The sequence below is a fragment of the Dermacentor albipictus genome, chromosome 4, assembly GCF_038994185.2.
Source record: "Dermacentor albipictus isolate Rhodes 1998 colony chromosome 4, USDA_Dalb.pri_finalv2, whole genome shotgun sequence".
NCBI lineage: Eukaryota > Metazoa > Arthropoda > Arachnida > Ixodida > Ixodidae > Dermacentor > Dermacentor albipictus.
In genome coordinates, this window is record NC_091824.1 from 116,570,365 (window position 1) to 116,591,460 (window position 21,096).

At 42.5% G+C, this 21,096-nt stretch overlaps 1 protein-coding gene across 4 annotated transcripts; it reads left to right on the forward strand.

The window, feature by feature from the left end:
• Window positions 1–134: 134 nt before the first annotated feature.
• On the forward strand, window positions 135–20,143 carry Stlk (Ste20-like kinase). 4 transcript variants are annotated; one of them, XM_065447611.1, is made up of 12 exons: window positions 135–285; window positions 654–753; window positions 821–907; window positions 5,229–5,334; window positions 6,041–6,159; window positions 6,778–6,886; window positions 6,980–7,103; window positions 10,521–10,692; window positions 11,587–11,782; window positions 14,419–14,521; window positions 17,851–17,963; window positions 19,436–20,143. In XM_065447611.1, the coding sequence occupies exons 2-12, from the start codon at window positions 742–744 to the stop codon at window positions 19,513–19,515; spliced, it is 1,221 nt and encodes a 406-aa protein (XP_065303683.1). In that variant the 5' UTR covers window positions 135–285; window positions 654–741; the 3' UTR covers window positions 19,516–20,143. The 4 variants fall into 4 exon arrangements, with proteins under 4 accessions (XP_065303683.1, XP_065303684.1, XP_065303685.1 ...); XM_065447612.1 differs by lacking the exon at window positions 135–285 and adding an exon at window positions 301–452; XM_065447613.1 differs by lacking the exon at window positions 135–285 and adding an exon at window positions 310–442.
• Window positions 20,144–21,096: the final 953 nt, after the last annotated feature.

The window sequence follows — 21,096 nt, forward strand, 5'->3', positions numbered from 1 at the left end:
CACCGCTCCCTCATCTGGCACCAGCGCAGAATAGGAAACACAAAAATCCAGCGTCTATAGTACGCGTCTCGTCGCAACGTGCTTGATCAGTCGTGATGAGGGGCTGAAAAGATTGTTTAACACTGTTTGATAAATACAGTTGTTTTATAGAAGTGCTTATAAGAACGCTATTTAGTGGTCAACGGCAGACATTGGCATATTCCAAAGGTGGCGGTAGCAACACTGATATTTCTTTTTCGGGGATTGTTTCTTCTTTTGTAGCTGTTTTGACTAAAAAGGAATTCGGTAAGTGGTAACTGCTCTCCGTGTAGGAAACTATATTATTCTTGTGCGTTGCTTCACTGTGAAGCTGAGCGGCGCAAGTTTATTTGCGTACCGTGCTGTTTATCCGCTGCGCTGCGACTGTATGGTGAACTTAACGACGGAAAAGGATGTCCCCTAGGTAGCACAGGGTGGGATGCGAGATGCTATTTTTTTTTCTTCTTGTTTGTGTACTCGTGCATGTTTATCATAAGAGGCATGTTTCTGCAGTGGGCACAAACGGCGCGTTTGTAGCGAGAGAGCAGAGAATAATCGTGCGGCTTCATTCACGGTCTAACCGTTCCCTGACTTTTTTTTTTTCCTCCCTTCCTTCGCAACGCTCGGCTCCCAAGGTTTCTTAAATGCCCGTCGCCGGAAACTACATATTTCGGCTATATGAATCCCTCTTCACGGGTATCGTTTGTATACTGAAGCACTTCGATGTCATGTCTGGTAAGGCGAATCTTTGAAGCAAGAACTTTGCCTTTCCTACTGAATTATTTTTCTTCTCTCCGTACAGTTCAATTGCCGTTGTAGAAGTTCACGCAACGAAGTCGCATCTGTGGAAGACAACCACACAAATGACGAGTCACTTTATCAACACCTGGTGCGTTTTTATCCTTTTGCTTTGTCGATTGTGAAGCCTGAACCTACTCCTATAAAAGAAAAAAAGTACGCCATTTCACGCAATCACCGGTTTCCCGTACAAATTACCCCGGTTCGAAAGCAGCTGATGTGCAAAAAAAAAAAAAAGCGTTGTATCGGCGAACTGTGGTTCGTGCGATTCGGCAAGGTGTTAAGTGAAGTGTTTTAAAAACAGTTATAATCCTCCGTACTTCGATCGTAGCTGATTTTAAAGCTTATTGAACTGTCTTGCAAGTTTTTATCTTGCTCTAAATATGTGTGTGCAGGTGTTACGAATATCGACTGGGAATAGTGCCCATTTTTGTGTGCGCACATAATGTACTAAGTACGCTTCTTTAACATTTCTTTAGTTTCCCTTCTTTCTTTGCAGCATTTATGCATGATCCAGTCACGCTTCTTTTAAAAAGCCTGTAGACACTTTCACTGCACTGTTACGTTCATTGCAATTGGCTAATTGTTGAGCGCTTAACATTCCCGCTTGTACACACATGGTGTTCCAGTCATCATATGAGAAAGAGAACCTGCATTTAATTGCGCTCTGCTAAATGATTAGGTTTCTGACGATTTGACAGCTGATTCTGTGATTGCTCATCCATGTGCCATGAAGCTGCATTTGTTTTTCTTGGCACCCATCCAGCAGGCTGTTTTCATTGGAAATGCTTAGCATGGTGTTATGCAATCTTATTGACTGCATAGTCTGTCGATCAAACTGTATCATTTCTCAGAATGCGCGCACTTTTTGTTTTCCAGTGCATATTTTACACTTCTTGAACGTTTAGGCGACATCCAAGCAAAATGCAGCTTATTAGATTGTAACCTAGGTGAAGTTTGTTACGCTCGCATTGCCAAAAATGAGTGAAAGTTATCTGCATTGAGGCAGTTCGAGTCGGTACAGAGTTCATTCGAGCGTATTGTTAAGCATGTGTAGAGAGGTGCTGAATAAAAATATACTCATTAGTGTGACTGCTGTGCTAGAGTACAATGCATTACAAGTTGTCAATGCTATATTTAGCTGCTAAATGGTATTGCTGCGACATCTGTTACTGATGAGTGCTTTTTAAGACACTATAGTGAATGTGATCGTGCAGCATTCCCATTTCCTCCTTTGTCTCTCTTCCCTCTCTGGTTTGCTTCAGTGTTGCTCAAGCCCGCTGTTCTCCTTCGCCTTTAAGTTCTTGTAAGTTGCGCACTGCTCCTCCTTTTTGCCTGTTTTTGGCCTTATTTTTTTTCCTTGGCTGTTTTCTACAGTTCTTGCTTGCTTGGAACAGTGTTGAGGTCTAACGGCTTCCGTCTATGCCTTGCTTGTAGCCAACTTCCTTTAAATGTCTTGCACACAAAACACGGGCTGTATTCTAAAGCTAATGACTATTGGGCATCTAGATTTCACAGTGCTTAAACTGATTCATCTAGCAAATTCATAATGAAAGCAGCAGCAGGAAAACAATGGAAACAAAAGCATGACAAGTGGGCACATTAGAGGCATTTGCAAATGCTAATTTTTCATGCAAGTGTACGCATTATTCAGCAAAACTAAAGGAATACAGTTCCAACAAGTAGGAGCCTGATAGCTTGATGTGGGGATATTATCATTATGGCATTTTCACCATTCTAACATACAAAAGGAAATATCAATTGCATTTGTGACATCTGGTGAGACTGCCTTTTGCCAATGCGTGCTGAACTTTTAGTGCACTTTGCACCTTAATTCTGCTTATATGCCAACTTGATGGCTTGTACAGCCATATCACCTCATTACAGGTGCCACCAGCATGAATTGAAATGCGAAAAACAAACTGATCTGAACATTTGTTATACGTAATTACTGCATGGTAGTGTGATGCGCAGTCACTCTGTAGCCTGTTTATAAGCATGGTGCAGTCCTAAACATACATGTTAGAGCCTAAATTAGACCACTGTTACAAATTCAGGCGAACTTGGAAAGGCAACAGTACACTCTAGTCATTTTTTACTTGTTCACGTAACAATTTATGCTGATAGTATGTTTGCCTATCTACTGCGGAGTCATGCAACTCGATGATAATGTCCCAAATGCACCTTGGCTGAACAAAAGCTCACAAGAGGCCGCCACAAGGAATTCAGCAGTTAATGCAGTTCTGTGCATGCCAGGCTTGGAATCCTTTCTTGCAACACATGAAGGTTGAGTACATCAACCGTATGAGCTGCAGACATGTAGCGAGTTCAATGATTGACTGTTCTTTGCTGTAGCCGCGCATCTTGCCAAACGATATGTTAAGCAGTAGTATTGTCCTTTCAGAATAAATCCTTGGGCCACAATTTTGTGACAATGCATTCCACTCAATCAAGGCCTCTCTTACCATTCACCATCCCTTACCATCCACCATTCCCATACAGTTGGTCTTATTAGTCTTGTGGGCAGCCCATCACTCTGACCACTGACGAATTGCGAGAGTGAATAGCACTGGAAAAGGCATTGCTGCAAAATCATGGCCCTGGGCACTAGTGCGATAGTTCAGCAAAGCATTACTGGACCTTCTGCTGGGGGCTTAGCTTTCAACCAAAGTTCCTGCTCTTAATTTCACTTGTCAACGTTTCCCTTCTGCATAGTCACTTTGGATGAAACAATGCAGTGGCTAAACACTGTACATCAGCCATGGCAGAAACATTTGATGGTAGAAGTATTTAAATTCAACATTTAATCTGCGTTGCTACTTTTGCTTGTTCTGCCTTGCCTCCTGGAGACTGTGTACACCTGTGCTCACTTTTGCTAAGTGCTTTTAAGCATTTCTTCTGTGATACTGCTTGAAGCACCTTAACGTTAACACTTGTGGTGTCTCAGAGTTTAAATGCCATTAAACCTGATGACAACCAAAGGAACTGGGTAGCTCATTTTTTAGTGACACAGCAATTCAATGAAAATATAATTGCTTACTATTAGTTGACTTCATCTAGTAGTCAATAAAATTGAGTCCTCTTTGCCATCGGAATCACATTTGTTTAACTTTTTGTTCTGGTTCTATGAAATTTTGTAAATGGTAGCAATATTTTCAAGGTTCTACCTTAGATTTGTGTTGTACACCACGTGTTTGGGTTTTCTGAACTCTTCAGTGCTAGGTAAGGCTGTTACAGCTGCTTTTGTTGCTTTTTAATTCACCTGGTTGTGTGCACAGTACCCAGAAAATTGTCTACAGAGTGGGAGAATTATGTTCTTCACAGTGCATACTGTCCAACAAAAGTCACTCAGTCAGGACAATCTGTTTCTTTGCAAGTAGGCGCCCAATTGGTAGGCCATTATTGATCACGCTGCCCTCTATGCAGTTAGGATGGCATCTGCAGTAAGTGAAAGGCAGTGCAAGATAGTAAAGCACAACTTTACTAAGCACTTCGGTGACTGATGAGGCTTAACTGGCATAGGGTCCAGTAGCAGATAAAGAAAAGGAGACATGAAGGCTGGTCGTAGAGCGAGAGCAAATAGCTACAGTCGGCTCACGAGGAAACATGCTGCAAGCAAATTGTCTTAAACTAGTGGTCCATGGTAGACAGCAGACAACGCATATGGGTGTTTGAGTGTCCCATTCATTACATGCGGCATGTTAACTGTTGCAGACGGCGTAATGTCTGACAGACAACACTAGGTGCATTCTGTGGCTGTCCTTTTGCCATATCAGTTGGCCACCTTTTCATTACGTAAAGCAATAGTGAATGTAATCTTGAAATTTAGCAGTTCATTTGTCAGGAGAAAGTCTCAAGCTGTATTAACCGCCGAACTGAAAATGCTCAAGGAGCAGAGGCACTGTTGCGTGTTTGGTCCTGAAGTCTTTTTTTCAATGTCATATCTTTAGTGCATGGTTACGAACTAGCCCAAATTTCACTCCTTTTTACTGTGTTAGGGGCTTATTCCTGCAAGCAAACATTTTTCTTTGATATGTAGGTAGCACATTAATGAAAGTATGTCTTATTTTAAGTGCTATTTCATAAACTAACTGTACATGCTCTAACCGGCCCAAACTAGTGCTCTGTCAATGCAGTGTGTTGGTGTGCCACGTAGACACTGAGAGTACTAGAGTAAGTTAGATAGACAAGACCTTCTTTTTTTTTTTTACATATTGCTAAGCCACAGCATGTCTAGAGTTCAGACAACCAATTGCAATATGATTTCTTGCGTCAGAACTTTGCACTTACAAGTTTATTAGGTTAGGAAAGTCACTCAAAAGTTAATGGAACAGGAAGCTATCTAGAAAATCTCTTGGTCCGTGCTCATGCGCTGTGTGGCCTGATGTTCTCTTTTTTTTGTTTTTCTCCAGTCTGAGGCCTCTAATTTCTCCGAGGCAATCCCACTCATGCAGAAGGATCCGGACATGATCAAGTATGAAGCTAGTGTAGACAACTATGAACTTCTTTCTGTGATTGGTGAGTGTTGAACTGTGGAAGCCTCTTTCTCGTGCATAAATGCAATGTAACTCTAGACCTCAAAGATCACTTCTATGCATAATTTATTTGCTTCAAAAAATTCTAGTCCTGCGTCACTATGCCATGTTTTGCTGGTTTTACAGTAGCTTTATTGTATACTTTCTAAAGAAGAAGGGTTGGCACAAAGCTTTTGTACCTCCCGCACTCCTGATTGGTGATTAACTACCAATCATGACTGCAGTACTGGTGAACAGAATGGTTTGATGCATTTGGCTTGACTTAGCTGTATTATATTGGCTTTAGCTTGGCAGTGTCACATCTAATGGATGTTCAGATTCTGAGGAACACTGAATGCAAAATGCTGTTGTGCATTTGCTGAACAAAGCTTTATACGAGCACGCACAGAGTGCATAGCAATTTGTGCCATGACTCCCGGCTTTTTGCTGTGCCATTTTTAATTTGCCTTCACGTGAGGCCTTTTTTTTTTTTTCTGTATGGGCACTTTCATTCTTCTTTCTCTCCTTATTCTTTTTTTCTTATGCTGGCTTCTGGTAGACATGTGCTGATGGATTGATGCTTGTATGTTGTCTGTGCTCTAGGCTGGCCTTTCTGCTCACTGGTAGCTAGCATGAAGTTGGGAAGTTGTGTATTGTCGTGTAAAGGCCTCTCTTTCAATCTTTAAGCAGCAACTTTTACTTTTCCTCAGGGAGAGGACTCTATAGTACTGCAGTGGTATCCCTTGTTAAGCACATTCCATCTGGTCATCGATTGGCTGTGAAGAGAACAAACCTGGAAGCATGGAGTGGGACCTTCGAGCAAGTGCAAGTGAGTGCAGCTGCAATTATTGCTCAAAGCTTGAAGTGTTTTCTGTTGCCAAGTCTCCTGCAGTGTAGAAGAAAAAGAAAATTGTTCATGATATTGGAGGCTCCTGGATTAACTTTAGCTGCCAGAAGTACTAAAACATGCACTTAAACATAAGCATTTTTTGTACTTCATCAGGGTAAAGCTGCCATGGTGGAAAAATTAACCCATAAATTCATTGCCGAGAGGAAGAATGGCACAGTCGCTAAACCACCAGGGTATTTGTGTCACTAAAGAAATCGGAAGACTCCCTTCTACCCCTTACATGTGAAGTTGCAGGTATCACATGAAGTTGCATGAAGTTGCCTTACATGAAGTTGCAGTTGTCACACATCTCCTGTAAAGGAGATGTGTGACAACTGCTGTGTGGCTCGTCGGGCCTCAACAAGCGCTAGAGCGGCAATGTTAATTTTGTCTGTAATGACATCATCTTGGGAAGCAATATTTGTTGCGTCTCAAAACTTAGTTTCTTTCATAAAACAAGCAGAATGTGTGCAAGTGTGCTACTGAATTTTGATTTATAAGGCAGCACAAGTTAACATTGCATGCCTTTATTTTGCTTGCTTTCTTTCTTTCTTCTAGCATGAAATATTTGTGGTCCGCCAACTAAGGCACGAAAACATTCTTCCATATTTTTGCACACTAGTGAAAGGCAATGAACTATGGGCTGTGATGCCACTCTTGACATATGGTGAGTGCACAATTTTCTTTCCACAAATACTACATTTTGGCAGAGACAATGAAATGAAAAACCTTGTTTTTATTTACTGTTGTCTCTCTGCAGGGTCAGTCAGGGATATCCTAAATACTCACTTTCCTTCAGGCTTGCCAGAGCATGCAGTGTCCTTCATATTGAAGGACCTAGTAATAGCACTTCACTACATTCACACGAGAGGCTACATACACAGGTAAGCCCCTCCGCTAGGCGCACCATACAATGTGCTACTCACTGGTTACCAGCATCGGAAATTAAAGTGCCCTGCGGGACAGCTTCACTGCTGTTTGCTGTGTGTTGCTGTGAAACTGCGCCATAGGCCTATGTGAGCAACAGTGAAGCAGCAATATAACATACAAAATGCAGTCAACATCCGATTTTTCGGATTGGGGCTGTGAAAACATCAGAAAAATTGGGCAATGTGAAAAAAATAAGTGCATGCCTTTTACTGCCCCCAAGGGCCCAAATCGCCACAGGCACATCTGACATAGCTCTGAAGGCCTGTCAGTACATTTATTAGGTGTGTCGGTGCTTGTACTGTGACAGGAGACGGTGGCTGCATGCGTGTACAATTAAGGAATACATACTGTGTCCCGTGACAATTGCCCCGTCCCGCTCTTAATATGCTTCACCATGTAACACTCCTGCATTGAGGCGAAGCTGACTTTTGGGAACTGGCATTATAGAATGCATCGTGCCTTTTAAGCTTCGAAATCATTGACGAGGACTACAAAGGTGAAGTCAGCATCATTGCCGACAGCTACACATTCTTTCAATAAAGAATGTCACCAATCGACAAGAAGCTTGGTAGCGAACGTCGAAGCAGGTAGGCTTAGTGTTGCCACAGTGGTGGTTATGGCTGCCAGCGGATGTGCGTGAGAGAGCACCTATTGGAGCCGCGAGGATCAAAATTGCAGCGGTGGTGGCTTCGATAATGCAGTTTCAGGTCTGCAGTCATGGCAGAGTCTGGAAAATCGGGACTGCAAAGGGTTTTTGCTTCAGAAATTTCAGACGTTCTGGTACAATGACTATGAGGTATGTGGAGCTGCTGCGAAAGCATCCACATTATCGGACATATGGAAAATCAGTCGTTGACTGCAAGATTGTTTTGGTATACAGTAAAACCTCAGTATGTTAAATGGGAAGCTGAAATTGCAGTAGAACCTTGTTGATACATTCCTGTTTGGTATGAGTTCCCAGTGCCAATGTTTGCAATCCAGAACACTCAAAATGACCTCTTACAGTTCTGCTTCTTTTTTAGAGGTTATGCTCCCCCCACCCCCCAAGAAAAAAAATCTTTTTCAGCATGACTGTTGAGCACGTTGTGAAACTGCGATCATATGATATGTTTTTCAATTGCCAGAGCCCATGTGAACAAGAACAGGCGCGAGGCAGATGTAAGCGGGAGCAGTAACTGCTCACATCAGCTTCCCCATAGTACTTGCCCACCCATGTCACATGGAAATGGCAGCACATAAAGAAAGCACATAAGCATCACTAGTGAGCTTGGACTGCTGGCATTAACTGTCAACAGGCATGTCCTGCGTGCCATTTTGGTGGTCACAAGATCTGCTGCAGGTGCAAGGCCAACCGTACAACGGCAAGTCAAGAAGGCTGGTGGTCATTCCACATGCTAGATGTTAAAGGGACTGACAACTGGCCAGAATGTGTTGTGAGGCGTTGACGAAAATGAAATGTCCATGAATTATAGTGACAGAATCTAGCACACTGTTTGTCATTGAAGTACGAATTAAAATTTTAAGTTGGCAAAGACAGCATCAAATTACCAGTATGTGGTGCGGCGTGGTGGTGAAATCTTGGTGCACTGGGTGTAGCACATGAGATTACTGTACGTAAGTTGGCTGTTATTAAGTACAGCGTACTTATTGCTTAAAATTACAGTTGTATATTAGGCTTTTGCATTTTATTCTATGCATATTACTAAGTAAAAATGTCCATGCTAACCATGCATGGCAGTGCACATGATTGCTGTTTCACGCGCGCAAATTTCTGAGCACATGCATGCTAAAATCCTAAGCACGTTAAGCTTGCACAGGTCTTTGATAGACTGCTTCGGAAATCAAATGCCTATGCGTGGCTTCAGCAACACGCTGAACTGCGTATAACATGTATAAGCATCACTTCACTTTAGAGAACTCCGCTTGGCTGAAAAAAATACCCTTGACTTGATAATGACATAAGCTGTTGGACAGGGAACCACGAAAGCACGTAGCTGCTATTGTAGAAATAATGTAAAACATGAATCGCTGAGACATTGGCTTGATAAACAAGATATTACTTTCTCCAAGCTACAGCCACACTTGTCTGCCTCCCACAAATGCGTGCATATAATCACTTATTGCACTCGCCAATCACTGTTTCCAGCATGCTTCCAGTGAATGACAACATCTTCACTTCAGATTAAAAAAAGAAATGATAAAAAATGGCCCATGGCATTTTCCGCATTACCACTGCGTGATTCAGCACTCTGACCGGTAAGCTTACCATTGCACTAAAAAATAGGGTGCCGAAAAAATTGGTTTTCTGTCCTTTTAAAGGTCGCATAATCGAGCCCACGCTGTCCACCTGCTGAGTGTTGGAGGTCACACTGTGTGCACTGCGGGTGCCAGTAGAAAAGGCAAACATGCAAGGGCAAGCTGAGAAAGCTGCCAGCTTCGCACATACAGGTCACATGATCTGCTTACTTTTGGAAATGCAGCACAGTTGAAATGGTGAAACGAGTGGCAGCACAAAAAGTTCACTTTGGGTCAAGCATGCGCATTCCCCGCTCACACAGTGCATGCTACTTAACCATCAGCTTGCTGCCTAGATGGACCAGAACCAGCTTATGGAGTTCCTGCAATCTCCAATGCTATACACCGGTACAAAAACGAAAAATGAGCTGTTGTCGGACTGCTCGATTCTGCTGCTTGAGATAATTGAATAGGAAATGACATCTCATGCAGACCTGGGCAACTCCAGCCAAGGGATGGTAAAGAGAAACACTAAATCAATTTACAATTTGTACTGTTGAAGTATTCTGTAAAAGTCAATTTTTTTTTAATCCCATAGTAATATGTGGATTTATCACAAGTGAAAAAAAAGGTCATGCATTCAGTTCTGTTTTGTGAATTTTGCGCCAAAAGCCCTGGTCAGCAGCGTGACATTGTTGATTTCATATGCTTTTTCCTATCTGGGCTTTTGTTGCTCAGTAAAGATCTCAAAACTTCCTAAGTTCAGTGTTTGGCTCTTTTAGAATAGTATGTAGTCCACCTCTACTGATAAAAGGAAAAGTAGGCCTGTGCAGACGCTATTAAAATCCATCACATCATGGCAAGTTGCTGCAAGAATTTCAAGGCAGTGTCACCTCCTATATTCATTTTTGTGTCTTTTCCAGCTTACCAAGCCTTCTTTCACAGCAAGAGCCTTTCTTTCTTCCTTTCGTTGTATTTTATAGCATAAGGGTAGTGTAGCAATACCGTTCAACTTATTTGCTCTTTAGTGACCCTTTAAAGGCACCTGTTGCTGAAAAATGTTTGTCCCAAGCACATTTGAAACCTGCTGGCAGTATTGCTTTCGTGACATAGTTCTTGGCTATTACTTTCGGCAGGAGTGTCAAGGCAAGCCACTTACTTCTGTCAAGCAAGGGCAAAGTGATGCTGTCGGGTTTTCGCTACTGCTGCAGTGTCGTAGAGAGCGGCCGGTGGCGTCCAAAGATACATGCCTTTCCACAGCACGCCATCCAAAACCTCAGTTGGCTAGGCCCTGAGGTCCTAGAGCAGGTAAGGGCAATTTATTTTTCCTGGCGCATAATACACTTGGGATGCCAACATGTCTCCCACTGTGAAGCGAGACTCAAGGTTGTTGGCAGGAGTTCAAGTAAATATAGAAGCTAGTCTGGCTTGTGACATGGCACACTATTAAATGGACCATGAACGGCTGTTCAGCCATTCGGCTTTTACTAAATGCACTGCACACAAGCCTGTCATGCATGGCCTCCAAGATAATGGCACACCACTATCCTACAGTATGTGCATCTTGGAGTGGTACGATATCTTGAACACATGTCAAAATGTACTGAAGCTGGATTCATTCTGCTGTGCAAATTTTTTTTGCCATCCAGGGTGTGGCTAGTTAGTAGTTGAAAACAGGCTTCAAAATGCCAATCAGCTGTGACTTAGAAAGTTGAAGGCATGTGCCAGCAGGCACTCAAACTGCCACAACTGAGACTGAGACACATGCTATGTTTTGCCCCACATCTTTGCAACGAATGTGGAAAGCCTCAGCTGATAAAATACTGCAGCTTGGGTGAAAGCTGCCCCAGGAACACCCCAATGACACTCTTACCCAGATATGGCAGACTTTTGTTAGGTCACCCTGGTTTGGGCAATCAGTACACGTTATTTGAAGCTTAAAAATTTCATGACATGACCAAAAAACACATGCACCAAATGTGGATTGATCAAATTAGTCAAAGTCAACTATAGTTGGCGAAGTTCTTCGCAGGCGGACTAATTTTAGACCAGCAATTTTTTCTCAGAGCGCACTATACTATTTGCACAAGTGTACCGAATAGGTTTGGTTCAAGGCTTGGAAGTGGACATTGTACCTGCTTGGTGGCGCCTCTTGTTCTCTTACAATGGGGCTTAGAGTTGCACTGCTTGCGTATGGCACAGAACCTGATGGGGTACAACTTCAAGTCTGACATCTACAGCGTGGGCGTGACTGCTCTGGAGCTGGCCAACGGCGTGGCTCCCTTTGCAGACATGGCACCCACACAAGTGCTGCTGGCCAAGATCCAGGGCTGTGTGCCAAAGCTGTCCAGCACCGCTGTCTGCGACGGGCCCACACACAAGCCCAGTTCGAGCCAAGGTACTATTTAAGTTCGATGCATCAGTGAGGGTTCTCATGAGCTCTACTAAAGCCTTTTGTACGTTCACAATGCCTACCCAGTCCTTCCGGAGTGCATTTTGTGAACGCTTCTTTTGGTTCCTGAAGACATTAATAATCTGTATTCTCGCAGTCATGAGCTTCTTGCATGGTAGGATCACCATGTCACTTTGGCAGATAGGTTTAAACCACTAACAAGTCACTGATAGTGTAGCCGAAAGGCTATTGTCGTCATTGCTTAGCACCAGTTAGAACAGTTGCAAAAATGTCAGTAGCCTATCTTGAACTAATTCAGCCATCTATAATGTATAATCAAAATATAATCTGCAAATTACATTGCTACCTCAAATAAGCTTGGTTTAGATAACCTGATGTTTAGATAAACTATTACACCTGTTTCTAAGCTGTGCCTCTTAAGATTTAAGCAACACAGTGAAAGAGGTTATTTTATGTGCATTTACTTTTTTCTCGCGGTATTTAAAAACACTTTATAGCTGATGGAACAACTATATAGCAGACACACCAAAGCTACCAGCTGTTTAGTATTTTGCAAAGGTCTGTGAATATTGATAAGAAAATTTTTCACAAAATTTAGTGCGACAAATTTTGTGCAAAAAAATAGTGATACACATGCTTGGGAGTCTCCTAGCATTGCATAACAAAAATGTAGCAAGTTATCAGTAACTTCGGTACATAGAAATGAAGATATACAGTACGCCCTAGGGAGCACCAAATTAGTTTGCCAGCACTGATTACAGCTTGGTTCTATAATGAAAATCTGGAAAATGTTTTTTATCATTAGAGTTATCGTAAGGCCAATATTTGCAACCGACGAAAGGACCACGCATCACGTCACTCTCTCACGACTCTGCATGTAGCCGGCATTGACGGCAAAGACCAGGCACCTTTTCATTGTCAGGTATGGCATGATTTGCCACCTGTAAAAGATTCTGAAATCTGGAAGGTCATGGCAAGTTCATGTGACGCTCACTCTCCCCTCCCTCATTCATCCACCATTCGAGCAAATGCATGCAACTGGGACATGACACTTTCACGCTTGCCATGCAAATCCAAAGCCAGTTTTGTCATCGGTTGCTCGAAGTTACAAAGAGACCGATGCGCGCCTACAAACAGCATTGAGAAAGAGAGGCTGCCATACTGTGTGTTGCAAACATCGCGCCATCAACAACTTTGTTGCCATCCCATGCACTCGCTTTCATTTATGAGGTTGTTTGTTGGCTTTCTAAGTGTCGCGCAGCTGCTGCGAATACATATCTGCATGGGTTTGGCACCAAACCGTAGCTTTGGCCACCAACACCCGATGAAGTAGTGCCGATTAGGCCTAATTGGCTAGGCAGCGTGGCCGTGACCAAAATTTGGTGCTAGCCGGTGTGGTAATAGGCCGCAAGCCATTGCAGAGTGCTTCCTGCTAATAGATTAGTGCAGATGGCTCATCAGTGATTGGCCCCAAGATAACACATATGGGTTAGATTGATAGCTGTTGAAGCGGCATTAACTTTGTCACTGTGTACCCAACAGGATCTGCGTGCATATCTGCAGCTAATTAGCTTCACACATGCTTTCACACTTTACAAGATTTGTTGCCGTTTCCTCTGTTCATGTCGCATTATAATTTTGATTGGTCCTGGCTCACACGGCACCATTCTGTAAATTGCGGTGTTCTGGCATTGGCCCAATGTTGGGGAGTGCTCGCAGTGACAAATTCTAGTATAGTGTCAGCTGGGGCAGCCCATCCACAGCACGCACGGCACTCTTTTTGTGCGAGAAATGAAGTGAAACGCACAATTGGGCGGCATCAAGCATAAGGGGCTCCGTGGTGTGTGCTACACATAGCACTGCACGGGTCTCTACTCCGAATATGTTGAAAAATCAAATACTAGATATTCAGTTCAATTTGGTGATACTATTCGAGTCTTTGCACACCCTTAGTATTTGCGTCAAGCTGGACGACATATTCATAAGACAACTGCACTAGAACAAAAACTAAGGACAAGACAAGTAAATAAGGTTACCCTTTAGTAATTTTTTTTTTTCAAGACTATGCATCAGATGGTCATTCATCGCTTCTGCACTTTATTGTGAGTGCACAATTTAAGAATGGCATGTGTATCACTAGTGACACACACAAACTGTAAAATATCTGTGCTAGCCACATACTACCCACTCTGCCTGAACACAATCTACTCATGACCTGTTCCTCGAAAGTGTTTTCTTTCTTTTTCTTCCTGGAGATGAATGATTGGTAATGAAGGCAACAGCTAGAATAAGACCATCTTCAGGTTGCATTTTGTAACGATTCTGCTCCATTGATTCTGTTCATTTTCTGTTGTCCATAATGACAACCAACCAGACCTTATGATAGCAGCTGCGCAAAAGTGCAGCTGGAAAGGCAATGCTGGAAGTATAGTGAAGGTAGAAGAAAAAAAAATTGTTACAAAATTCGGATGTTGGCACAAGTGCACCTCCTACATTAACTCCAGGATCACGCTCTCGGTTTAGCAGATGACAATGGAATATAAATTTTTTCTTTTATTGTATTATGACTGGCTAGAGGAAACACATGTATGGCAGCATTGTAATGTTTGGCTCAATTTCAGACATGTGCAAGGCTGGTGGTGAGAGCACATCAAAGGCAAACTTCTTTGGCAATGAGTTCATGTCCCTGACTAACCAGTGTCTCAAGAGGGATCCCACATTGAGGTAGGTACACTGTGCTGTTCGAGCTTGCGGACGTACGTATGGTGTTATTCATTGCACTTTGTCTTCCTAAATTTCCAGCTGATCATATTTTTATTTTTTTTATCACTTGAAGGCGAGAAGTCTCTGCACATAAGTATAATCATTGCAAATTGGTGCATTTATAATGCAGTACTTTGTTGAACCTTGTCAATTCACAAAGTCACAAAAATCATTTGAAGACTGAAGAACTTTAGGCAAACCCCTGTATACTACCTATCAATCACATGCCAGCTGAACCACCTGTCTTGCAACTCTCTTAGACACTGTCACCACGTTTCCCTCTGATAAATTTTTTTGAAAATTCTGTGGATCAGATGGTCATGCAACACTTCTGTATTTTACTGTGATAGCAAGTATGAGGACACTTGAGGCGCATTCATGCCACCGTTGTCGTGTTGGTCTGCTATTGACGACACAGGAGCGCATTTGGCTGCAAAAAACAACAAAACTGGGTGCACTGTCAGCGCTATACTCAGTTGCCTCGATGGCAGAGCAAGGGTAGCCTTCCACTGCTTGCATGAGCGCGTGTGTGTGCACACAATGTAAGCACACTAGTATTCCTGCTGAGCTGCCATGTCTATGCGCTGGTCCGAGTAGAATGCACACTAAACGTCAAGGTAATGTTATCTAATATTTCACTGCGCCCTGACTAACGCTGACATTTTCCAGTCAGTCTCATTTCATGCACTATGCCTGCCACACCACTGGCAGTGTCATCACGCCAGTCTTGTAAGATGCCCGGTAGCTGCCACGGCACTATTCCTTCTGCCCAGCACCAGTTGCCTTGCATTATGCAAAATAGAAGTGAGGCGTGCAGACAGGACACAAGAGTAGAGAAGTGGACAACACAACACTTCTCTACTCTTGTGTCCTGTCTGCACGCCTCACTTCTATTTTGCATAATGAATCCTTACCAACTAGCTCAGCTTTCTGTCGTTCTAAGCTTGCCTTGCATGCTGCGTGGTGCGATCATGTCGCACCTGAGTATAGTTAAAAGCACCATTTGAGGAGTTCAGTCACAGTGCTAAACCTTGCTATCCCTGTCAATGCTTCATCCTTTGGGTGAAGCTGCCAAATGTTCTTCAGCAAGCATGTGAAATGCGAGACAACTTTCTCTGTGAAATTACAGTGGAATCTGAGTGATAAAATCAGGCCCAATAACGAGTTTTTCAGAAGTCCCGGCACAAGTCCATTAGCTTACAGTGTACTAAATTTGAAATGTTACGAATCGCTTTTCATGCCCCAGCAGATGATACCAACAATCGAGCTGCCGCGCGATCCCCGACAAAGAGGCCCTGTTGCGCCAGACACTGGCTGTTGTCAGGCCGGCAGAGCGGCCGCACCAATGCGCCAGTTGCCTTCCTGTTGCCTGGGCAACCTTTATCACTCCTCCTTGACTCAACAATCCCTCCTGACCCCGTCTTCTAAAAGAAAACACAAAAAAACTTCTGTTTTCTGAAGTACCATGCGTCTAGTGGGCCAGTTTTCAAATGCCTTCCAACTTTATCAGGAGCCGGGAAACACACACAACAAAGTCTTGCGCTGTCAGCAAGATCGGCAGCATTTACTTCCATGTGTAAACTTGTCTCATTATTCCATGCCTTTCGTAGTCTTCTGTGCCGGATGGCAATTCGAAACATTTCTGCCTTTGCATTTATCAGATCACATAATGCAAGGTAGATTTGCCACAGCAATGAAAAGTAAACAGATTCCTTTATCTTGTGCAAATCACGTCCTTATCACCATCAGGCAGCAGCTAGGGTGCAGCAATGAAAGATACTCGAGATAACTAGGCAGATCTTGAAATGTTTGCTTCGGAATACGCGAAGTGCACAGCTCACTGTTGCCAAAATGTGAGCAACACAAGCGCAACATTAGTGCAAATTTACGTCAGCCAATAGAAGCACTCCCTGCACACCATGTGGCTGCAGTAATGAATTGCGACGCTATTTTTTTTTCTTTTCATGCTTGCTCTTATTTATTTTAATCTGCAACGCTATATTTCTCCATGCAGAAATACAGTGCTGCAGTTATCTGAATCTCCAATCTCATATTTAGGGTGATACGAAGATGGCTGTACTCACGCAATCAGTGGTACGATAGCCTCTCCCAAAGCCCGATTTTCTTCCCAATTTCGAAGGCAACTCACTAAAAAAAGTGCAATTTTCTTGGTCAGCAGTTGCGTATTCCTTCCAAATAGTTTACCATGAGATAAAGGACGGTCCTTGCACTGTGGAAAAAAAAAATTAGAAATCTGAAATTTTTAGCAAGTCTGCCATTTTATTGCCCCGTCCCCCCTCAATTTGCAGATTGTATATTTTGTTTTTGGGTGATATGAATTTTGGGTGATACAAATTTTTGTGCCAATCCGAAAGATTCACATCATCAAGATTCTACTGTATTAGAGTGCCTCTCTTTCTTGACTGTTAGCAGATGTTTCCAAATGATACTATTGCACATTATTTCTGATGCTGTAGGCAGGAAAGAGAATTTAGAAGTGAAATACTTCCTATCGGCATCAACTTGTTTTCACATGGTTGGGGTGTTCATTATAAATGATGACGCAGGTCTTCAGTTTAAATAATCTCTCACAGCCAGCAAAATATGAAGTGTAATGCCACCTCTTTTAGAACATCACAGCTTTAATAAGGCTTCTAACACTGGTGATTTCCAGGTCATTGTGTGCTCCAGTTTCTCATTGCCCTGGCAAGAGTCATGCCTTGCTGGAGCTTTAAGGGTCAGACAGTCTGTCAGCACACGCAAAAAAAAAGAAAAAAAACCTCTCTGGTTGCTTAACTTGGACTTCTCCCCACACAAGCAATTTCAGTGCTTCCACACATAAAGTTACTTAGTATTTGTCCTTGGGAATTGCCTTACAGTGTCGGAGAATGCAACAGCATGTTTCCTGACGGGAGAATGTTTCCAAATTTCAAGATAGCAAGCAACCCATAATTGTAGTGACAGTAGCATACCTAGCCACATCCTTTTTTCTGGTATCAGTGCCTCCCTGTCAAATGAAAAAGTCCTGTTTTCATTGCTGCATACTCCCACTACAAGAACATGCAATTTTTTTGTTATGGTTGCATTCACTTCTGTCTACTTAGCTTGCAATGCAAAGCAAATGCAAATTTTAAAGATGGGGCAGAAAAACATGATTATTTATGTGAATCATGGCTTACGACTTGCATGGTGCAGGGGTTATTGCCCCCATTTGTGAGCATAGGTAGTTGCCCGCATTGCAGAAGGATCATTGTGTGTTTATGGCGATCTATTTTGTTCCCTCCTGTCAGGCCATCTGCACAGCAGCTTATGACCCATAGTTTCATCAAACTCTGCCGCAAGTCGCCGTGTACCTTGCCAGAAATCATCGCAACAGTTACTCCGAGACCTGGTGTTTGTAAAAGTGAGTGCTCAGATTGTTGTCTTCAGCACACATGGTCTTGCCTTCCTCAGCCTGCTGTGATTTCTCTGCCATGTTGCTCTATTAACCAAATTTGTATAGGATGGACAGGGTCAACTTTAAAGGGAACCTGAACCACCCATGAGGCTTAGTGAAAAAACACAGTCCTCAGATAGCACACGCTGCTGTGAACATTTCAGCCAAATTTTGCAGTTGTGCGCAACACATGGGTCTCACAAGCGGAGAGCAAAGTCACCTTTTTCTTAAACACTCCCTTTTCAACAGAAGCTTCCTCCTTGCTCTTTTTTGGATGGCTTATTTCGTAATATAGAACATTCCCATATGCAGCTGCTATTGGTCAATACCTGACATCAGTCAAGAAGTGTGTTTGGATCAGTGCGCTTCTTCCTACATTTACTGTGTATATTTATTGACTCAGTTTAATAAACAGGATGACATAAGGGAAAATCTGCTTTTGCATTTCAATAATATTTACATACTTCCGGTAGGGGAAAACTATCATCTGCTTGCCCTCGGCCGCAGCCGCCGTGGGATGCTGCCACGAGCCTGCTCACTGAGCGTACTGCGGCTTGCTGAGACAACTGCATTTGACGTGTCATAGATGCCAAAATTGGAAGTAGTGGAGTACCTGTGAACATCCAAAATCAAAAATGATCTGCACCCCACGGTGATGTTCAGTAGGTGGAGGGTTGTGGGTACTCCCCGTTCCGTTGTAGCTTTATCGAAATTCAAATATGGTGGACTGACATAAGAAGCCCCTGCGGTTCTTGAGTGATACCCGAGTTCAAGAACTTGTACACTCAGACTGGCAAGGTGACATTCATAAAAATGAAATGCATTAATTTTTTTCTCATTAATATATACTAATCATTATCAATGAAATAGTTGGTTGTCATGAATTCTTGTTTGGCTATTATATGGTAAAAAAAAAATTAAAGGTATGGTAAAAAAATGCTCAATGACCTATGACCAATAATTATGATTTAAATTTGGTCTTATAACATGTTACTTAAGCAACTTGATTCACCTTGAAAAAATGGCCAGCACTCTGAGCTAAGCAGTAGCTAACCTATTATTTTTACCCAGGCAAATATCGTACTAGACCACCTATCACAATATTAAAAGGCCCTTCATGGCTGTGTTGCTCATCATTCACGTTTCTAGTACCAAAGATATCTTTTTTTATATCATCACAATTGCCCTTCTCACGTGGTATCTAGTCAAATTATATTCATGCAAATATAATAATAAAGAAAAATTGTGCACAGCAAGGATTGCATTGTTTTTTCAGAGCCACATTGTAAAGGAATGTTATTTAAGGAATGAATGGTCTTACATTCTTCACTATTCATGCCATTGTCCTGGGTGTCCCAAATTACTACTGTAAGAATTTTTTTTTTTTTTTTCATGCATGGCAAGTCTTATTTCACCCTTGCTTGAATTTCCCTGTGCAGGTATTGATATGGAGGGCCTCGAAGCATCGTTGCCCGAAGCTGAAGCTGCCAACTGTGAAAAGTTTGTGTGGACATTCTAGTCTTTGTGCGTGATTGCATGTTTTGGCAAGAAATGCCACAAGGAACTTTCTTTTTGTTAACTGCTGTCATGTGTGTGCGAGGCTGCTCATCTTTATGAATGTGTACCACTACGAGAGGCAAGCTGTGTGTAAATATACCTCATTGTTTAGAAAGGAGAGAAAGAGTGTAAAACTGAAAGTAGCGGCATGTACTTTTTTTTTCTCATGTAAGCATGTTTCGATGAGGTAGAGTTTGTAGCAGACATGTTTGGGCATAATGCCATAGAGAGATTTATCAAGTCTACTTGGTCAGCTCATGGCTCTGTTCATAGAAGCCAGTTGTTGAAGTTTCTTGCCGATGGATCTTCCTAACCCATACAAGGTGTTCTGGTTGATTAAGAAATCCTAATTTATTTAGCTTTGCACTTCACCATGATGGAATTGTGGAGAGGCAGCGTTGTGTGCGGACGTTTCAGAGCTCAGTGTTTCATATGTGAATGAGTGTTGAAAAAATGGTCACATGATTGTTCAAGGGAGTGTCAATGTGCCTTAATGCCCTCACTGTCCAGAGTATCGCAACACTTGTAAAAAAGAAAGGAAGAAAAAAAAAAGCTTGTTACAATAAAACATTCATCTAGTGTGACACTGCTTTCTTGTCTTTCAATTTGTGGCTAGTTTTTGTGACCTGCTTCACCCCTGCTAATAATGGCGACATCAGGGAAAAAAAAAACAGCTTGGTGCAGGCTTCCGCCTACCCTAAAGTTTGAATGCATGTGAGGTGTCCGGTTAGAGATAGGTTATAAGGGTAAGGCATACCTCATTGATAGATTATAGCATTGTAGTGCCGAGCACAAAGTGTCAGATTTGATTCCCGATCACTGCAACTAGATTCTAATGGGTGAAAGATGCAGAACACTTGTGTATTGGGTGTAGACACACATCAAAGGATGCCAGGTAGCCACAGTTAAATCCAGAACCCTCCAGTATAGCATCCTTCGTAGCACACTGTGATGCCTCTGGACGTTACACCCAACCATTTAATTTAACCTTATTGAAAGCACAAAGTGCAGCTTGTAATGCTCCTACTGAAGTGCATATGCACTTCTCATAGGACTGTTGGCTCAGGCTCTTTGGAGAAACTGGATTAGAAGCCAATGTGTGCTGGTTGTCAATACCATTTCAACGCCTGTACCTGCTGTCTTGCCTAGCAGTAGTAGCCCTTTATTATGACCTTGACTTGTTAGTAGTAATTGATTGCTTTATTTCATTTTTCATTTCATATTTTTTTTTTCAATTATTGAAGCCTTAAAGGTCTGGAGGCATTACATATTGCACTAATATGAACACAGGAAATCTCTCGTGGCATTGCTGCATCTGTCCAACACTGTGGCTGACACCTTAACATCTGAATTGCAGCCACCAGAGAGATGGGGAGAAATAGGTGTGAAGTACAGGGAGTTAGAACAGAAGGGAGAGATAGCAGACATCAAAATAACTATATAGTACTTTTGTACAGATTGTGGATGAATAAGTTCTTCCATCTTAGTAGTTGTCAGTGTAGATTTTTGTCTTGGCTGAAAGCGACTCCGGAGAGAGTATGGC